The 20,949-nt window shown below is 43.4% G+C and overlaps 1 protein-coding gene across 2 annotated transcripts; it reads right to left on the bottom strand.

The window, feature by feature from the left end:
- Positions 1 to 6,193: 6,193 nt before the first annotated feature.
- Positions 6,194 to 20,482, bottom strand: tmed2 (transmembrane p24 trafficking protein 2). Of its 2 annotated transcripts, XM_068006237.1 has the most exons (5): positions 20,246 to 20,482; positions 15,634 to 15,826; positions 10,984 to 11,004; positions 9,971 to 10,078; positions 6,194 to 9,068 (listed from the first exon to the last, which is right to left on the bottom strand). In XM_068006237.1, the coding sequence occupies exons 1-5, from the start codon at positions 20,429 to 20,431 to the stop codon at positions 8,944 to 8,946; spliced, it is 633 nt and encodes a 210-aa protein (XP_067862338.1). In that variant the 5' UTR covers positions 20,432 to 20,482; the 3' UTR covers positions 6,194 to 8,943. The 2 variants fall into 2 exon arrangements, with proteins under 2 accessions (XP_067862338.1, XP_067862339.1); XM_068006238.1 differs by lacking the exon at positions 10,984 to 11,004 and having other exon boundaries at positions 20,246 to 20,481.
- Between the last annotated feature and the right edge of the window lie 467 nt (positions 20,483 to 20,949).

Genomic DNA, 20,949 nt, shown 5'->3' with positions numbered 1-20,949 from the left:
CATCCCACCATCAAGCTCACCATGGACTACTCCTCAGAATCGGTTTCTTTCTTGGACACACGAATCTCCATCAAAGATGGGCACCTCAGCACCTCACTACCGCAAGCCCACGGACAACCTCACGATGCTCCACTTTTCCAGCTTCCACCCTAACCACGTCAAAGAGGCCATCCCTTATGGACAGGCCCTGCGAATACACAGGATCTGCTCAGACGAGGAGGAACGCGATGGACACCTACAGACGCTGAAAGACGCCCTCGTAAGAATGGGATATGACGCTCGACTCGTCGATCGACAGTTCCGACGGGCCACAGCGAAAAATCGCGTAGACCTCCTCAGAAGACTAACATGGGACGCAACCAACAGAGTACCCTTCGTCGTCCAGTACTTCCCCGCAGCGGAGAAACTACGCCATGTTCTCCGCAGCCTTAAACATGTCATCGATGACGACGAACACCTCGCTAAGGCCATCCCCACACCTCCACTACTCGCCTTCAAACAGCCACCCAACCTCAAACAGACCATCGTTCGCAGCAAATTACCCAGCTTTCAGGAGAACAGCATCCACGACACCACACAACCCTGCCACGGCAACCTCTGCAAGACATGCCAGATCATCGACACGGATACCACCATCACACGAGAGGACACCACCCACCAGGTACATGGTTCATACTCCTGTGACTCGGCCAACGTTGTCTACCTCATACGTTGCAGGAAAGGATGCCCCGGAGCATGGTACATTGGCGAGACCATGCAGACACTGCGACAACGGATGAACGGACACCACGCAACAATCGCCAGACAGGAGGGTTCCCTCCCAGTCGGGGAACACTTCAGCAGTCAAGGACATTCAGCCACCGATCTTCGGGTAAGCGTTCTCCAAGGCGGCCTTCGAGACACACGACAACGCAAAATCGTTGAGCAGAAATTGATAGCCAAGTTCTGCACCCATGAGGACGGCCTCAACCGGGATCTTGGGTTCATGTCACGCTACACGTAACCCCACCAGCGAATAAAAGTTATCTGTTTTTAATACAAAGGGTCATTCTCTGTCTTTCTCTTCCTTTCGGATGTTTCTCCCTCTCTCTCTCTGTCTTGTGTTCTGGCCATTTGTATATTCGGTGGTCCTGTAGGTAACACCTCTCTGTCTGAATACTTTGATTGCCTTGACAACGGGCAGTTGGAAAGATTATCTGTAATCACCAGGTATTGTTCTCTGAATATAAATGCGAAACGTTCAAGGATTCCCACATTCACCTGACGAAGGAGAAAGCCTCCGAAAGCTTGTGATTTTCAAATAAAATTGTTGGACTATAACCTGGTGTTGTAAGATTCTTTACATTTGTCAACCCTAGTCCATCACCGGCATCTCCACATCATGACCACTGTTTCTGGTAGAACATTCCATATCTTATCAACCTTCTGAGTAAAGAAAAATCTCCAAACCTCTTCCTTTGTACTTTTGATGATAAATTTATGCCCTCTAATCAACCAACTCTATTATAAAAACCCATATTTAAAAACAAATCAGCCACAACTTTTGAGAAACCAAGGTTAAGGCCAAAGGGTCAGAGTTCAGGATCCACCAAGGATGGAAAGAGGAAATGGTCAGGTGATGCCAAGCTTATAGAAACTCCAAAGTCTTGATTTCAAAACAGAAAGAATGTAAGGAAGAGGACCAGCAAGGAGGATGGCACATCGGGAGCAAAAGAGGAATATTCCAAGGAACACAGACCAGAGTGGTTGTTAAAATAGGAAGTGGAGCCAAGCATCCTGAGATCAGAGATGATAGGCCAAGAATGTCAATAGATAAATGTTTAAGCTTGCAAGGGACACGAAGGAACTGTCTTTCTGAAGAATTGAAATAAGATTTTCATCACCCATTGAAGGAAATGCAGATCATCCAGATTTAGTGATTCAACCAGCGCATTGTAAGAGGACTGAAGGCTGTATGTACCATGGATGTACAGCCTGCAAGGCATTGGTGGGAATAGAATCATCAGCAAAAGAATGGATTGGGTTAAATGATGAGTAGAAGAGGTCATTGATATGAGAAAGAGATTGGCAGAGATGAGAGCCTAGGAATCCCTGACTTAATGAAGGGAGGAGTCAGAAAATGAACCATAAATTAGAACAAATAGAATGTTGGAGGAAACTAAGTAGCAAGTGATGAAATTAGCTTTGGTGTTGAAATTATATTTTAAAATATAATTAGTTATGGTGAAGATCTGGGTGTTTGTTTGCCCACTCAGTTGGACATTGAAGCAGAACAGAGGCTATAGAAAGATCTTAAGCAAAGATATATTTCCTTCTTGAGAAATAACAGAGGGTTTGAAGTTTGCATTTTACGTACATGATCACAAGGAGCAACAAGGACTAGCTGCCAATGGCTTCGATTTAAAGAGTCAATGAATTTCCTGGAGCCAGTACACAAACTTTATACAGCCCCACACCTGCCAGTTATGTTTAAATATAAAACATCTTTTTCAGAAATTATATGCCCTTACATTTAAAAACTTCATATATTTTCACTTCTTACCACAATGCTCCTTCTCCATCAATGAATGCAGTATCAAAAATAGTATTTTTGGATATATAAATCTTAAAATGCCTATATATATATATATAGGCATTTTAAGATTTATATATCCAAAAATACTATTTTTGGATATATAAATCTTAAAATATATATATATATACATACATATACACACAAATCAGATCACCATCATCATTGCTCAGAGTAAATCAAAGGATACAGTGTTTTATTCATAACAAGATATTATACCATGTAACACACAATGTATTATTCTGCTATTGAGGTGATGCTGTGTAACTTGGGGCCACAGGTCTAATTGCTATAAATAAGCACATTATGAGGTCAAATCAAGGGTAATTCTTTCTCTGTAGTTTGGCAGCTGTTGGTGCAGCCCTGGCACACCCCTCCCCCCCCCCCCCCACCAAAAAAACCAGCAGGAAATGACAAGCATTTTTTAAAAAAAAACTCTTGACACTTTGAAGTGGAAGACAAGAGTTATATAAAATATATTGCAAACCTTACATCAGTATGTAGCTTATTAACTTTTAAAATTATAAATTTCTATGCCATCACTAATAATGGAAATTGCCTATGTAAACTTGTCACGCTGTAATTACATACTTCCACCAGTGGAGGTCCTACAGCCCACTATAGTATATCCTCGTTACTAGCTGAGCATCCGGAGGTGACTCGGAGCAGGGCTTATGCCTGTCGTCAATTACAGAACATTCGTGGTCCAGTGAAACCCAAATGGGCAAAAAAAATGCCCGATATGTATAAATGACTTGGACTTGGGTGTACAGGGCACAATTTCAAAATTTGCAGATGACACAAAACTTGGAAGTGTAGTGAACAGTGAGGAGGATAGTGATGGATTTCAAGAGGACGTAGACAGGCTGGTGGAATGGGCGGACACGTGGCAAATGAAATTTAACACAGAGAAGTGCGAAGTGATATATTCTGGCGGGAAGAATGAGGAGAGGCAATATAAACTAAATGGTTCAATTCTAAAGGGGGTTCAGCAACAGAGAGACCTGGGGGTATATGTGAACAAATCTTTGAAGGTGGCAGGAGAGGTTGAGAAAGCGGTTAAAAAAGCATATGGGATCCTGGGCTTTATAAATAGAGGCATAGAGTACAAAAGCAAGGAAGTTATGTTGAACCTTTATAAAAAAAAAACTGGTTCGCCCAAAATTGGAGTATTGTGTCCAATTCGGGGCACCGAACTTTAGGAAAGACGTGAAGGCCTTAGAGAGTGTGCAGAAAAAATTTACTAGAATAGTTCCAGGGATGAGGGACTTCAGTTATGTGCAGAGACTGGAGAAACTGAGGTTGTTTTCCTTAGAGCAGAGGAGGTTAAAAGGAGATTTGATAGAAGTGTTCAAAATTATGAAGGGTTTAGATAAAATAAAGAGAAACTGTTCCCATTGGCAGAAGGATCAAGAACCAGAGGACACAGATTTAAGGTGATTGACAAAAGAACCAAAGGCAACATGAGGAAAAACTTTTTTTTGCAGCAAGTAGTTATGATCTGGAATGCACGGCCTCAAAGGACGGTGGAAGCAGATTCAATGGTGACTTTCAAAAAGGAATTCGATAAATACTTGAAGGGAAAAAATTTGCAGGCTACGGGGAAGAGACTAACTGAATTGCTGTTACAAAGAGCCAGCACAGGCTTGATGGGCCGAATGACCTCCTTCTGTGCTGTAACCAATCTACGATTCTACGTCCCACCAACAAATATTGGACAGAGCGCTAACTGAATACCACTGTTTAGCAATGTTGAAAGAGGGAGGGTGGGGATTGGGGAGAGAGTGAGGTTATTGTGGAGAAGGGATGGGCAAGAGAATTGATGAAAAAAAATTTGAAAACAAAAAGTAAATCAAGAAATTGTCCAGACATTTTCTTTATTTAACAATTCAATATTTTTTTTTTAAAAAAAGAGCAGCTGATCCATGTCTGCTTCATCTTCAGCTCCCACTCCATTCTGTCCAAAACCTGATCAGTAGAAAGGATTCCACTTTCAGATATTGGAATCAGAATTCTGAAAACAAAAGCAAACCGAAAGACACTGATAAGTCTACTGAACGCATCCAATCTCATAAACCTCAATGGGCAACTTTATTACAAGTTTTAAAAAAAAGTTACAGAAATTAACTTCTAGTGGTCTTCCTCACATGTGAGTATATGAAGGGAGGTTGCACAGACATTTACCTGGCAATCCAGCGGTCAACGATTCAAGTTCCAGGACCATCGAATAACACAAGCTGTTAGCCTCAAATTCTGACCCATTTTGGCTTGGCTCAACACTCAAGTAAAAGCCTCTTAGCAACATCACACCTTTCTACCGAGAGTCCAATAATGCATCTCACCCCAAAGCAGGCAAGTTCTCCCCGGTTTCCTGACAACTATTTATCCCTCAACCAACATCACTAAGACAGATTATTTGATCGTTATCACATTGCTGTTTGTGGGACATTGCTGTGCGCAATTTAGCTGCCATGTTTTCTACGTTACAAGTGACCACACTTCAAAAATACTTAATTGGCTGTAAAGTGCTTTGGGACGTCCTGAGGTTGTGAAAGGCGCTATATAAATGCAAGTTCGTTCTTTAAAGCTGTACCTCTTGCCAACCAATCGCAGTTATTTCCAAGACACGTTGAGAAACAACCTGTGGTCTGAACACTCGCACTTCAAAGCGATGGAAGGTTACTGAGCCCAACAGGTTTGTGGGAAACAAGTCACAGTAACCATAAGGCTTTGCATGGCGGCTCACCACCACCTTCTCAAGGGCAATTAGGGATGTGCAATAAATGCTGGCCCTGCCAGCGACGCCCACATCCCATGAACGAATAAAAAAATATTGAGGCCAGGGCAAGATTCTAGAGGTGTGATGGAAGGCCAGTGTATTAGTTTCCATTTCCAGACTCTTAATTTGCTCCCCATCTCTCCTGAAAGCAGCGTCTCAAGCTGAGGTACAATCCCTTGCCCAAAGTGACCATCCAGGAAATATGAGCTGCAGTGTACGGCAGTCAGTTCTAGGACTGGAGGAAGTGTCATCACAGCTGGGCCTGAATCTGTCCTCGCCCAGTGTACATTCCAGCACAATCACAGAGTAGGATCCCGATCTCACTAGCTCAGGGACCCCCACCCCCCCAGGGCAATCGCTGTGGTCCGATTACTGTCCCCGGATATCAGCTAATTCAGCACAGACCAAGGCTCAAACCCAGGACCATTTTGGATTGTGTGGCTTGTACCACAGCACACGGTGGAGAATCCTTCCAATATTAAATGTAATGATTTTGCAAGTTCGTTAATTGTCTTCTTATTACAAGATCACTGAAAGGGCAGGTGACTTTCATTATCAACGATCAGAACATCGAATGATGAAAGAACAGTTACACACACCAGAATGTTGTGTTCAAACAAGGCAACTTAAAGATGGAATTATTAGAATAAGGAAAATCAGCAACGCGACTTCAGAATCTCAGGCGACAGATCAAAAAGATTTCACTGCAGTAAAATCTGCACAAGACCCGAAAAGTAGGTAATAACGGCAGAATCAAGGCCTCAAAAATCCCGGCCGCATGCAGTTTGGTCGCTTCCCATTCCTCATTTTTTTGCCTCGGAAATTCAACAGGATTGTCCTGATTTACTGTAAATTCCTTTAATGCATATATTTCTCATTTGCAAGTACACTTTTGTGGAAATTAATACAAATAAGTTTGGAACTCAATTCTATCAATTTAGTGGTTAACAGAACCCAGAGGACAGTCGCTGCACTGAAGCTTTCACCGTTGGGAGACCAATGTGTCTTTGTGGAGGCGGCTGTACATGAATAGTTGAAAAAAAATTAAATAGACGAGATCCTGGTTAATAACCACAATCACATGGACTAGATCATTCGCAGCAATAATCCTAGCGTCTGAGAAGAGGAAAGAGTGAGCATTTCAGTGTTTTGCTCTTCATCGGGATTGTACAGCACTGACCTGTTGTTCCTCGCTGTATTCTACCATCTTCATTTCAGATTCCCAGTGTTTGCAAGTACCCCCCCCCTTTTTATTAGAACTAATCTGGCCAACTTTATTATGAGAGACAGTAAAACTGCACCCGCAGCATTAAATAAAACAATCTGTGTGTGCACCCTTAGTGATTCTTACTGCACCACATCACCAACCCAATGATACTCACCACTGATAAATTACAGACCGCCAGCAACCATGTTAATACTGACTCAAAATCATGCACAAAGCTTCAGTCTTCCATCAGGGAGAAAGGCAGGGGGAAGGGGAGGGGGGTAGGGAGAGAGGGGAGGGGGAGGGAGTTCCTGTCCTGTCAGTATACAGCACTGGCTGGCTCCTGCTCTTGAAAGGTACAGCAGTTTGAGCCTATTGCATCATACGTTTTAAATTCTTACTAACAAAACCAGCACATTTCAAAGTACATCTGAAATGATTAAATAAAAGAGAATGGGGCCACAAGATTTGGCAAGTTTTTTTTTATATTTATATATATACTGTTTCCCTTGGAGTTAAAAAATCATTTGGAATTTTGTTTTCTGTAATGATGTCCGACTGTACAAGTACAGGCGCCTGCACGTTTACAAAGGACAGAATACAAACACATATAAAGACCCTTGCTTTCCTGCACCTTGTAGATCTTTTATAGAGAATGTTGCATTAATTACTCATTGGCTTGGGGTCATTTTATTGGAGACACACTTTCGACTTTAATTTACATCATCAAATCACATCTGATCCATTTAAGATGCGATGTTACATAAACATTTTGAGAAAAATTGGCAGACAGCAGTTATATGGTGAAGTTTTATAAACCTGTTCTTTTGAAAGTCACACAATCCCACAAGTTTTGTTCCATCAAAAGTCCTCCCAGGAATAGAGTCCTCCATCCAAATTCCAAGTCATTGCAAACCTACCCTGGTCCAAAATAAAACCCAACAGACAGCGTTTATTTATACAGCAATGTTTCCAGCCACCAAAGACCAGCAACCTTCTCAAAATGACCAACAGCTCTGACCAGGAATTTAAATATTAATTTTCGACCGCAAACTCAAATTCTGAAAGATTTTTTTTTTAAATGTTCCACTGTTCCGGGTTTAATATCAGTTGGAATACTTAAAATGAAACCCCCCCCCCCCCAACAAAATCTCTTCATTGTTCCTGGGAGTTTCATCCGGGTTTTAAAATGCAGAATGTTCCAGTTACTGAGAAACTCCTACCAATAATTTCACAAACATTCGGAGGCCTAGATATAAAAGGTGGTATCGGGAACAACAAAATATCGTTGACATTACAGCCGAAGATTAGTCCGCTGAAAGGTCACAAGTGGTCGGTGAGAAGGAGTTAAAAAACCAGGCGAAATCGGGTCGCTGCCTAACCTACGTTAGAGAGGATTATTTTAAACTGCTGCATTTCTGGAATCGAGTAGTCTTCTCTTTTTTTTAAAATATATTTTTATATAAATAAAAGCACTCCTGACAAGTGAAGTGAAAAGTTGTGGGGTTGTGGAGTTTCATCTGCACCACCTACGGTTTGCTGCCCCAAAGTAACACAAATTGACCTCTAAACACGAAGATAAACCATAACTGTAAATAAATTGTACAAAATTGTCGAGTGAAAAGATTTTCAAAAGACCAAGTATAAGCAACTTATTCACACCAGTCACGTCTTAATCAGCAACCCACACACCTGATGCCTTTGCAGTTTAAGCCCGTCATCAATGTTACCAATTAATTACAGCTAAGCAAATAAAAAGCGTATTTATATGGATTTTTATAAAAACATCCACATCCATAACAAATCACCAAACCCCAGAGGCAAATTTGGTTCCAGTGGTGAAAACAGATAATGAAAGGAGAAAGAAATCTGGGTACGATAACAATTAAAGTGGCTAAACGGGGTTACAGTAAATCTATACCTCAGGTACTAAACTAATTGTAAATTTGCAGAAATCCTCCACAGAAATGCACAGTCACTTTAAAAAAAAAACCACAGCCGTAGGGAACGACTAATGTTCCAAAAGGCAGCGGAGATCTATATACACAGCACTGCGAACAAATGAACCTGCTTACATACTGTAACAGAACTGTTTTAAAAATATTAGGGGACTTGTGTGTTATTCGGATCCCTTTTAGAAACCAATCTGAACTGTTTTGGAACATCAGAAATCCCCTACAATGCAACTTGTGGCCTCTGCAAATTATTCTCTTAAACCCACGGACTCCCAACATTATACTACAAAGGGTTTTAAATAAACAGCAGTAAGTGAAGACTATTAACAGTGCGTGAAAGGTTTTCAGTCAAGTGACAAAGTAATAAAAGGTGTTGTGACCAGATACTTTTCAGATTGCGGATCCGATGCTGAACTTCTACATGGGGTCTTTAGACAACCCTTCGGACTTCAAAAAACCTCTTCAGATAGTAGATCTGTCCAAGCGTCATGGCAACTAGTACCAGAGCTTCAAAGAAAGACCAGAGGACCACTCTGCTGTTTGTGTTGTCGTTGACTGCAGAGAAAACACAGTAGAATAAATAGGACTGACCCAGACACACGATTAACAACGTTAGTACAAAATTACAATAAAAGCGTAGAGATCAGATTTCCAATTGGGAAGGAGTGTTGATAGTTTTGTTTTGAAATCAGCTTACACTGACTCATCCACTTAAATTCACAAATTCTTGTTAGCCTTCTCTTCAAACCAAACATTTGTTGTTTAGACCTTCTGCATCACCTTCTCCTACAGTAGTGGTTCAGTGGCGTGTTTTCAAGTTTCTGCCACTTTGTAATGAGTTCCTAAATGACCTCGAGGGCAGACAGTGACTTTCCTCCGTTACTTCACGTTAGGAATCACCTCACCACCAGTCAGCAGCTCATCAGAAGGGTACAGTAGCCTAGTGGTTATGGTACTAGACCAGCAATCAAGAGCTTGGGAGTTCAAATCACACCATGGCAAGTTGGGAAACTGTATTTATTAAATTTGGTGATTTATGGGCTGGTACCAGATCAACTAACCATGAAATCTGCCGCATTGTTCTAAAAACTCAACTGGTTCACTAATGTCCTCCAGGAAAGGGAACCAGTCACTCGCGAGCCGCTCAGGCGGGGAGGGCCGCGAGCCGCTCAGACCAGAAGGTCCAAGTTTCGATCCTCAGGCTGTGCCGATCTCAACCGAGGCAGCAATTGGCCTTGACGCGCCTAGTTTGGGGACAGGAGAATCGGCCCGTGTTGCCACCCTGACTGTTAATCAGAGACACTGGCCTGCGTCGACGGTGGGCTCGGCTGCACTGCCCCTTATAAAATAAGCCGTCCTCTCAGGGCCTGGTACCAGGGCACAAGGAGAGTTCAGAACTCCCAGAAGGGGAGAAGTGGCGAGCAAAACATGGCACAAAAATAAAGTGGTATACGTACTTGCTCTGTGTATCCTCTCGCGCACTTCCATGTACTCCTGTTCATGCTTCACCGCTGTCATGGCCACAGCCAGTTCATTGATCATCTCTTCTAACTTGTTCTGGTGAGCTTTATAAACAAACAGCAGGATCAGCATGCAACCTCATGGATCACACACCGTTATGCTTGGTCCATTAAAGCCATTCCTCATAGCAAACAGCCAATTTTCTGAAGCTCCAAAACTTGCTAATTATTTTTGAGAGAGCACTTGCAAGACCCATCATGAAATAGACTCGAAAATTTTGCAAAATGAAAAAAGTTAAAGGGACATTTTTGGAAGGTAGGCTACCACATGTTTTTCAAATGGCAAATACAAGTTTCAAATCTATTGTAAAATAGAAAAGGCTACCAAAACAGATATTACAGCAGCATGCTGTCTCAGATTAATGTTATGGCGACATTCCCCCTCTGCTGTTCAAGGCTTAAAAATCAATCACAACTTTTGGGATTATTTAATATGAAAGTAAGATCAATAAACAGCAATATATTGATCATTAATCTGAGCGGTAAGAAGACTGCAGTAAATATTGCATCTCTTAAGTGCAAAAAGCAACAACCATCTCTGTTAAATAATCACAACTAAAAATAAAGACTCAAAAATGACCCAAGGTTCCACTGGTATCTGTCACACCCATTAATGGTTTTAACTGTGGTTTAAGATGAAAGTTGAGGATGAATATACAGCAAGTTGCTGTATAGTTTTACTATAAACACTTCCAAAATGTCAGCAGCAACTCCCCATTTTCAAACTTTGTCTAAATCCCTGGGTTAGTATCGTTAGCACAAACGGCCATCACACAACACTGGAAACGTTGACACTACAATTCCTACAATGGAGAGGCAAAGAATTCATTCACAAATACAAAATGGAGATTCCAAAGCCTATTTGCATTAGCCAGGAGTTTAAGGAAACTACAAAACAAAGATAAGAGACAGCAGAAAGACGCATTAAAAATGTTGACTGGTTGACATACCATCCCAAGTATCCCCACCACCTGAAGGAAAGGGTAAACAGAAGGACACGGGATAAATAAAAGTTCAAAGTAAAGGAACAGTAAGTAAAAGGGGACAAGGAGTGAAAATTGAGGTGCTTTTAAATCGCACAGGTGTTTCTGGACTCCAGGTGTGGGTCTTGTGCCACTGTAAGACCTGCTGTGACTGGCAGAGACCGCTGGCCCCTTGACCAACAACATGGCTTCCGATCTTAGTGTCTCAGCAATTGCACATCGGTTTTTCAGGCAGCTGCAACAAGACCCACTTTCCAGCGTCCCAGAAGCACTTGCATATGTCTTGCGTACCATAAATGCACCGATAATCTAATCATAAATAATTACGTAGAGAATAGACTGTGCAGCTTCAAACTATAAAGAGGATACTTATTAAAATGCCAAACAAAAGAAGGAAAGGTGAAGACCACAATAAAATAGGTTTCTCAAGTGAAATCAGAGACTTATATATTCAGCAGGAAGTTTTTAACATGTTCTATCTGTTCATCATCCAGACCCAGACAAGGGAAATCTTTAAGATTATGAATTCTCTGAGCCCTTAATCACAGAACAGCTGCATTCAATCAGTTCATTCTACTTCTCCTTTGACACTGGGACTTTCAAGCATGAGCTGAAGTTTCTATTTATCTAATGGGTCAAAGTGTTTCACCCTGAAGAAACAGACTCAGTGAACATACATTTGAATATACCTGCAGAATTTACACCACTGTTATCAGACGTTACCCCCATTGTGTTTGACCCTACTCATCTCAGTGCACAAACCCCTCACTGCACAATATAGATTAATCTTTCATCACATTAATAAGATGTCACATCAGCACATGTAGAATTCAAGCAGGTCATTGGACATTTGTTACATTCCAATGAAAAAAATCTCAATTAAAAAAAAAATCTGGAAATAAAAATCTGGTATCAGTAAAAGTGACCATGAAGCTGTCAGATTGTCATAAAAACCCAACTGGTTCATCAATGTCCTCCAGGGAAGGAAACCTGCCGTCCTTCCCCGGTCTGGGCCTAAATGTGACTCCAGTCCCACACCAACATGGTCGACTCTTAACATCCTCTGAAGTGGCCGAACAAACCCCCCGCCACCACTTTACAGCGTTTCTTGGAGGAGGCCCAGTACCTCCTTCTCAAGTAGGGATGGGCAATAAATGTCGGCCTTGCCAGCGACACCCACGTCCCAAGAATTAATTTTAAAAATCAGTTTATAGTTTGTAAGACGCTTTAGTGCTTTGCCTTCTCTGTTCTTGCAGCAGCAGCGAAAATTATAATCAGTGTATCACAGACAAAAGTGAGAAACTGGCTACGAAGAGAAGGAAACAGATTAAAGCAGATCGAAAACAATGGTCAGTGTTAAATAGTTAAATCTGTAACTACAAACCCATATAAAGTCAGCACATCACTAAAAGCATGTAACACATGCTGGAGAGTGCAGAAAAGGGCAAGATTGGCTCCATATAAAGGGGAGGAGCTGTACGGCAAGATTAGAGGAATTTAGAACATAGTCTAGAGAGAAGGTGCTAAAAGGGGAGCCTCATCAAGGAACATAAAGTATTAAATGGGATAATTAAGGAGAATCCAGAATGTTACTTCAAAGGAAATCAGCGAAGTAACAGAGGATATGAAATCACATTGGTTCAAAAGTAAAATTAAAACAGGTCAGGAAGAATTTTATTCAGCAAAACTGTTTGGAATAATCTGTCAGGCGGGTAACAGAGAGGACATTCGTTCAACATGCAGGGCGGTAAAAGTGAGAGAATGTTACAACGCAGGAGGGATGAGCTTCGACAGACTGGGTGGCCTTTTTCTCTTCTATTTTCCTACAACACGAGAACATTCAACTGTTGCAAAATTTGCCTTTTATTTTAGGCAGAAAATGGTTAACCTCAAGCCTCATGTAATACCCTAAGCGTGGAAAAACATTTTAACGTGCACTGCTGTAATTTGTTAACTGTTAGACCGCACCTGGAGTACTGTGAGCAGTTCTGGGCACCGCACCTTCGGAAGGACATATTGGCCTTGGAGGGAGTGCAGCGTAGGTTTACTAGAATGATACCCGGACTTCAAGGGTTAAGGTACGAGGAGTTACACAAATTGGGGTTGTATTCTCTGGAGTTTCGAAGGTTAAGGGGTGATCTGATCGAAGTTTATAAGATATTAAGGGGAACGGATAGGGTGGATAGAGAGAAACTATTTCCGCTGGTTGGGGATTTTAGGAGTAGGGGGCACAGTCTAAAAATTAGAGCCAGACCTTTCAGGAGCGAGATTAGAAAACATTTCTACACACAAAGGGGGGTAGAAGTTTGGAACTCTCTTCCGCAAACAGCAATTGATACGAGCTCAATTGCTAAATTTAAATGTGAGATATAGCTTTTTGGCAACCAAAGGTATTAAGGGATATGGGCCAAAGGCAGGTATATGGAGTTAGATCACAGATCAGCCATGATCGTATCAAATGGTGGAGCAGGCACGAGGGGCTGAATGGCCTCCTCCTGTTCCTATGTTTCCTATCCATGTGATTTATATCAATTAGTGTTAATTGTATTCAGGTGGTGCGCATCAATTGGGGGCTCTCTTGTATCCATTTATAGGAGAGCTTATTTAGGGGGTGCACAGTGTGGGTAATGTGGATCTCTGTGAATAAAGGCTTGGAAGCAACTGAAGACCAGGCTCCAGTATTCTATCCTTCACCACCAGGCTATCCAATTTATTACATAATTGTCAATGGCCTGAGTTATTCAAAAAGCAAATATATATAAGAGGATGACTAGGGAAAAAATAGGGCCCATTAGGGACAAAAATGGCAATCTGTGTGTGGAGCCGGCAGATGTAGGAGGGGTTCTAAATGAATTTTTTGCATCTGTTTTCACTATGGAGAAGGACAATGTAGACATAGAAATACGGCAGGGGGACTGTGATATACTCGAACATATTAACATCGAGCGGGAGGAGGTATTGGCGGTTTTAGCAGGCCTAAAAATGGATAAATCCCCAGGCCCAGACGAAATGTATCCCAGGCTACTGTGTGAGGCAAAGGAGGAGATTGCGGGGGCTCTGACACATATATTCAGAACCTCTCTGGCCACAGGGGATGTGCCAGAGGACTGGAGAACCGCTAATGTAATACCATTATTCAAGAAGGGGAGTAGGGAAAAACCGGGGAACTACAGGCCAGTGAGCCTAACATGAGTGGTAGGAAAATTATTGGAAAAAATTCTGAAGGACAAAATTAGTCTCCACTTGGAGAAGCAAGGATTAATCAGGGATAGTCAACATGGCTGTGTCAAGGGAAGATCATGTCTGACTAATTTGATTGAATTTTTTGAGGGGGTGACTAGGCGTGTGGATGAGGGTAACGCAGTGGATGTGGTGTACATGGATTTCAGTAAGGCCTTCGATAAAGTCCCCCACAGGAGATTGGTCAAGAAGGTACGAGCCCATGGAATCCAGGGTGCCTTGGCACTTTGGATACAAAACTGGCTTAGTGGCAGAAGGCAGAGGGTGATGGTCGAAGGTTGTTTTTGTGACTGGAAGCCTGTGGCCAGTGGGGTACCACAGGGATCGGTGCTGGGTCCCTTGCTGTTTGTGGTCTACATTAATGACTTGGATATGAATGTAAAAGGTATGATCAGTAAGTTCGCTGATGATACAAAGATTGGTAGGGTGGTAAATAGCGAGGAGGATAGCCTCAGTCTGCAGGACGATATAGATGGGTTGGTCAGATGGGCGGAACAGTGGCAAATGGAATTTAACCCCGAAAAGTGCGAGGTGATGCACTTTGGAGGGACTAACAAGGCAAGGGAATACACAATGAATGGGAGGACCCTAGGCAAGACAGAGGGTCAGAGGGATCTTGGTGTGCAAGTTCACAGATCCCTGAAGGCGGCGGAACAGGTAGATAAGGTGGTAAAGAAGGCATATGGGATACTTGCCTTTATTAGCCGAGGCATAGAATATAAGAGCAAGGAGGTTATGATGGAGCTGTATAAAACACTGGTTAGGCCACAGCTGGAGTACTGTGTGCAGTTCTGGTCGGCACACTACAGGAAGGATGTGATCGCTTTGGAGAGGGTGCAGAGGAGATTCACCAGGATGTTACCAGGGCTGGAGCGCTTCAGCTATGAAGAGAGACTGGGAAGATTGGGTTTGTTTTCCTTGGAGCAGAGGAGGCTGAGGGGGGACATGATTGAGGTGTACAAAATTATGAGGGGCACAGATAGGATGGATACTAAGGAGCTTTTTCCCTTCGTTGAGGGTTCTATAACAAGGGGACATAGATTCAAGGTAAAAGGCGGGAGGTTTAGAGGGGATTTGAGAAAGAACTTTTTCACCCAGAGGGTGGTTGGAGTCTGGAACTCACTGTCTGAAAGGGTTGTGGAGGCAGGAACCCTCACAACATTCAAGAAGCATTTGGATGAGCACTTGAAATGCCATAGCATACAAGGCTGTGGACCAAATGCTGGAATATGGGATTAGAGTGGACAGGGCTGATGGCCGGTGCGGACACGATGGGCCGAAGGGCCTCTATCCGTGCTGTATAACTCTATGACAACACCCATCCACCCCTTATAGGAGTTACAAGTCCTAGTCTCCCTAGTGAGTGTAAAATCCCACCTTCTGTCTCCATGTCATGTCCTTTCGGTGCCTCTCCAATGTCGATAGTGAACATCACTATCTTGGGGGTCATAGTGGACATTCTGTTGCTGAAACAGAATTTATACGTTCCGTCCATGTGTGCAGCGAATGTGTACTTTCCACTGGACTCCCGGTCCCCCTTATAAATATTTTTGCCATCTGGTCCTGTAATCTGTAGAAAACAAAAACAAACATCACCGAATGTATTGCAAGCTCTGGCAAACATGAATCTCATGTTTACAGCACATGCAGGAACGAATTATAGTTTTTCTTCATCCTCAAAGGGCATAACGCACATTAAACCAATCTCGTTTTGAGCAGTGATGATAAAAGATGCACAACTTTCACACAAGCAATCACATGCAAATTTTTCTCACTGTCCCAAATAGCCATTACATGATGATTAAAGTGGATGGAAGTTACCAAATTGCATTACAAGGCTTAATTATCAATTAACTCTGTCAGCAGTGCAGTTACAGGTCAGGAGTGGGAATCCTCGTTTTCCCATCTCTAGTTCGGGGTGCCGTGGGGCTAACTACAATCCCAACTGCTGCCTTGTCTGAAATCAGCAGAGAACAGAGTTAAAGCTGGGATTTTGCACGATCTGTATGGACTATACCACACCACTTAGCACTAAGCCACCGAGAGTCGGACTGCGATGAAGTGGTTAGGAGTACAACACCTGTAACATTGAGTGAATCATTCGAATATATCCAGACCTGCAATTGTAGACTGTGCTTTAAAAATGATTGCTGTAGCAATCACAGCTGTGTTAAGAACCCCCATATGCACACTTTTGGGAAGGGGGTATCAACTGAGGGTCTGACATGCACAAAAACCCATAACCGTTAAGAGTCTTCAAACCAAACCATTGAGACATCCACACAGGTAATTTGGTAGCCCGAATACATTCTCTCCCCTAAGGCACACACCTCAACTGCCAAAGCCAAGGGTTAGGAGCCTCCAAGTGTATGCAGGGGTACTGATGGAGTTTAACGCACTAAAACCACACAGCCTACCAAGCAGAGGAGACTGATAAACCTCCTGTCACCTGTCCAGTCAGGATATTGGTTTGCAGGGTTATCTGTCGCTGACTGGGAAGAATCCCAGCTCCCAGTGACAGGTCTAACCCTCCAGATTCCATTAGCGAGCCAGGCTGGCTGCTCAATCATCAGTGTCCTGTAGTGCTCTCTGTCACGTATCACATAACCAAGTCTGCCAGAGAATCACTTCATTGCCAAGGGTGTCATCTTGGACCCACTTCAACCCCAAAGAGGCCCCACTTAGCCAGCCCCCAGGAAAAGTCTATAGTTATGTACATCTATATATTATTAAAAATATTCCATCTGCAAGCACTTCCTTTCAACTTTGTGCATTATAAGTTCCAATGTCCAGATTTATAATGGGAGCTGTCTATGTAAACTCGTCACACTGTAATTACATTCGCCCACCAGTACAGGTGCTGCAGTGCAGCCACTGGCAGGAGGGTGTAATTACAGTGACAGCTGACACACTGACAGATCCTATTATAAACGTGGACATTGGCGTTTACAGCGGAACCAGGGGAGAGATAAGAATTTTTTTTACGCAGCGAGTCGTTATGATCTAGAATGCTCTGCATGAAAGAGTTGTGGAAGTAGATTCAATAGTGACTTTGAAAAGGGAATTGGAGAAATACTTGAAAGGAAAAATCTGCAGGGCTATGGGGAAAGAGCAGGGGAGTGGGATTAATTGGATAGCTCTTTCAAAGAGCCGGCACAATGGACCGAATTGCCTCCTGTGCTGTACAATTCTATGATTCTATGTAAAAATAAGGACAGAGTGTATAACTTTAATAGGAATTGAATTACATCTGCATGCGCACTGGTCCAATTATCCCCAACTTCTAGCCCCACTTCACCTGAACACTACACTTGGGCTTCACTCCCTGTGTGCATCGCCACAGGAGGTTGACTAGTATTTACAGCACTGTTTTCTGGACTCAGTACCAGATTTTCCAAGGAACCCTCAAAAGACTCATCACTGCTGATGCTCCCAGGATCTTGAATTCACATTTTTTTTCTGAAAGTCAACTTTTCAGATTAAAATTGTGGGAAAGCTACACAAGATTGACTCCAGGCAAGCAGTTTTGTGCTCGGTTGTGCATCCAAATGTTAAAAGTTGAAAGCAATGTGGTTTGAGAAGAGACAGCAAAGACTGTAGCTTGAAACAGACTACACGTTCATGCAAATTAAGTTATTTGGCACCAACTGAAATTTCAATACCGCACTGAAGGTCTGGGGTGGGGGATTTGTACGGCAGTTCCCATTTTAATTCAGCGCGGAATCAAAGTTTGCCAACAGCAGCTGTGACTACACTTTGCCCACTGCTTGAGGGAGGGGAGGAATTGTCAGCCTCTCCAAAGAGCTCGGAGTCAGAATACATCAACTGTTCACAAATCAGTGACAAAAGCACCTCTGCAGCAGTTAGGATGTTTTTGTAGGCACTTTTTAAAACATGAACCAACATAAATGGAGCATTTTGCATTCACACACAATCTTTCAGATAGAAACTTTAAGGCTTTATTGCATAATTCAAGTATTTATAGGGCCAACATAAATGCTCAATAATCTATCACTGATTAAACAAAGATAAAGGTGAGAAACACTTTTTAATGCAGAAGATTGTTAGGACATGGATTGCCCTACCAGGAACAATCCACAAGTGAATAAATATTTGGGAAAAAATCAAAACAGTATGGGGAAAGGGCAGGACAATTGGACTATGTGGATAGTCCTTTGAAACGATGGGCCGGGTGGTCTCCTTCTGTGCTCTAAGATTCCGACTCTATGGAACAGTTCTGATACTATCCACCCCAAACACTGACCTATCTTCTCTGTTCAAATACCGATGGGACTGCTGTTCACTTCCACCTACTTCAATAACCACATAAATGTTGATACTGATCAAACTTTCAACATACATTAGGCTGCTCACAATTTGTAATCTGAAAGTTAGTTATATTAATCACACTATCTTTCAACAAAAAAACAATAGCACAATGTCACAGGAAACTTCTCCATTTACACATCTGCCCTGCCCATTGACCTGTGAATTGGTGCTTTGCAAATAGCAACACCCTGAAAAGTTCATTGGAAAGTCTGAAAATCACTTTACATGCAATCTGCCCACTAATTTGAATTGTGACAAAATAATTAATTGTGTCAAAGGAAGGAAAAATACACTAACTCTGTGCCAAAAATATCAACCTGGCCTCATTCAAACCAATACCTTAACAACAATGATCCAGCTCACCACTGTGCTGCTATCTCACTACTAGCAACAAGAATTCTGCACTAAATACTGGATTACTAGCATGTTAATGTTCATCAGTAAAAAAACAAAAACTGCTGCAAATACACAGCAGGTAAAATCATCATCTGGAAAAAGGATAGACAGATTAAGCGATTGGATGGAGTCCCTTCAGCAGTGTCCATATGGTAAATGGTGACTTAGCAACGTTTCAACAGAAGACAAGCATATTTTACTCTTATTAAAAAAAAAAGTTTGCATTTACAAAGCCAATTACTGCACAATTAAAGCTAATTCCTATTTTATTTCAAATGGAGATGTTAAGCCAAGCGTGGGATGTGTTCTCTCAGTATCTGGGATACAACAGCTGTGGAAAAACTTCTTACCGTAGAGGGCACAAACAAGGTCGTCGAAACTCAATTCTTCAATCTTAATGTTCAAGTACACAAATTCTTCTACAAATTAACTTGATGGAATCCACGTGTCTTTACACTTTAACCCTTCCCTATCCAAAGAACGTTCAGAGGCACAAAAAGTACCGCTTCCATTACCAGATGCAGATTTTCTTAATCAAATGGACATTCCCGTTACACATTTCATTATCATAGAATCATACAGCGCAGGAGGCCATTCTGCCCATCGTACCTGTTCTTTGGTGACGAGATGAATACCTGAACAGATAACTGGTGCCATAATCGTTACAGTTTAAGGAAATACTAAAATACAGTCAAATAATTACTGTCCACAGCACAAACATTTTGAATGCAGGTCACACGAATGAAATGAAAATACAGAAAGCAACTTTAACCCTTTCAAAACTTATTTAATATCTTTCAGGACAAGCACCTTACCCTGTCAGTCCCACCATGGGCACGACACATACTTTACTACACTACAAAGTGCTGGGCAATATACATTTTAAGGTGCTCACTATTATCTATGTGTTTATATGAGGTGCACGAATTTATTTTTAACCAAATCAGTTGTACAGGAGGCCATCTGGTGACTGAATCCCCGGTGCAGGGTTTACCCCAGACCCAGGACTGAGAGGCCTTCTACCCAGCTGCAGGGAACTTTATTTAATAATGAAGCCGGATGTGGAGTTCCCTCGGCCCGGGGTGGGGGGGCAGTGAGGTGAATAAATACGGCCGGGGGCCCCGGGCAATCCCCAGGCCGCATGCTGCGGATTGAAGGGGCAGTTTAGCCCCCTCTCACCCTGAGGGCGGGCCGGACTCCCCTCCCCTTCCCGCCCGCGGTGAGGGGGTTCGAGGCCTATCGCGGGCGCCGGGCGCTCACCCACCTCCACATCGATGTCCAGGAAGCCGCCCTCCGCCACCTCGAAGATCAGCCCCATCTTGGTGCCGGACGTGACCTTCTCGAAGAAGCATTCCTCGGCGTGCGCGTCGATGCTGACGAAGTAGGCCTCGGCCCCGCACAGGTAGTGGAGGAGGGCGAGGAGCAGCGAGCACTCGCTGAGCGACAACATGGTGCAGCCGCGGCCTGTCCGCCCGCCGAGCCAGTGCCACGTAACGTCAACGGCGGCCCGGCAGGCCCGCCCGCGCACCCCCGCACCGCGCCTGCGCGCACCCGCCACAACGCCATTTCGATACGGGTCGTCCGACAGCCGAGGAGCGGCAGCGCCGAACCCCCTGACCCCGACCCCCAAACCCCTGACCCCGACCCCCCCGACCCTCAAACCCCTGACCCCCGAACCCCAAACCCTCAAACCCTAAACCCCCTGACCCCCAAACCCACTGACCCCTAAACCCCGATCAGTACCTGAACCCCAAATCCCCTGACCCCCAAACCCCCCCCACTCCAATCCCCCCCCCACTCCAATCCCCCCCCCCACTCCAATCCCCCCCCCCCCCACTCCAATCCCCCCCCCCACTCCAATCCCCCCCCCCCACTCCAATCCCACCCCCACTACTCCCTCGCACCCCCCACTCCCTCGCCCCCCCCACTCCAATCCCCCCCCACTCCCTCGCCCCCCCCACTCCCTCG

The sequence above is a fragment of the Heptranchias perlo genome, chromosome 25, assembly GCF_035084215.1.
Source record: "Heptranchias perlo isolate sHepPer1 chromosome 25, sHepPer1.hap1, whole genome shotgun sequence".
Taxonomy (NCBI): domain Eukaryota; kingdom Metazoa; phylum Chordata; class Chondrichthyes; order Hexanchiformes; family Hexanchidae; genus Heptranchias; species Heptranchias perlo.
Note: the sequence above shows the minus strand (reverse complement) of the source record. Positions and strands in the feature narration are given on the sequence as shown.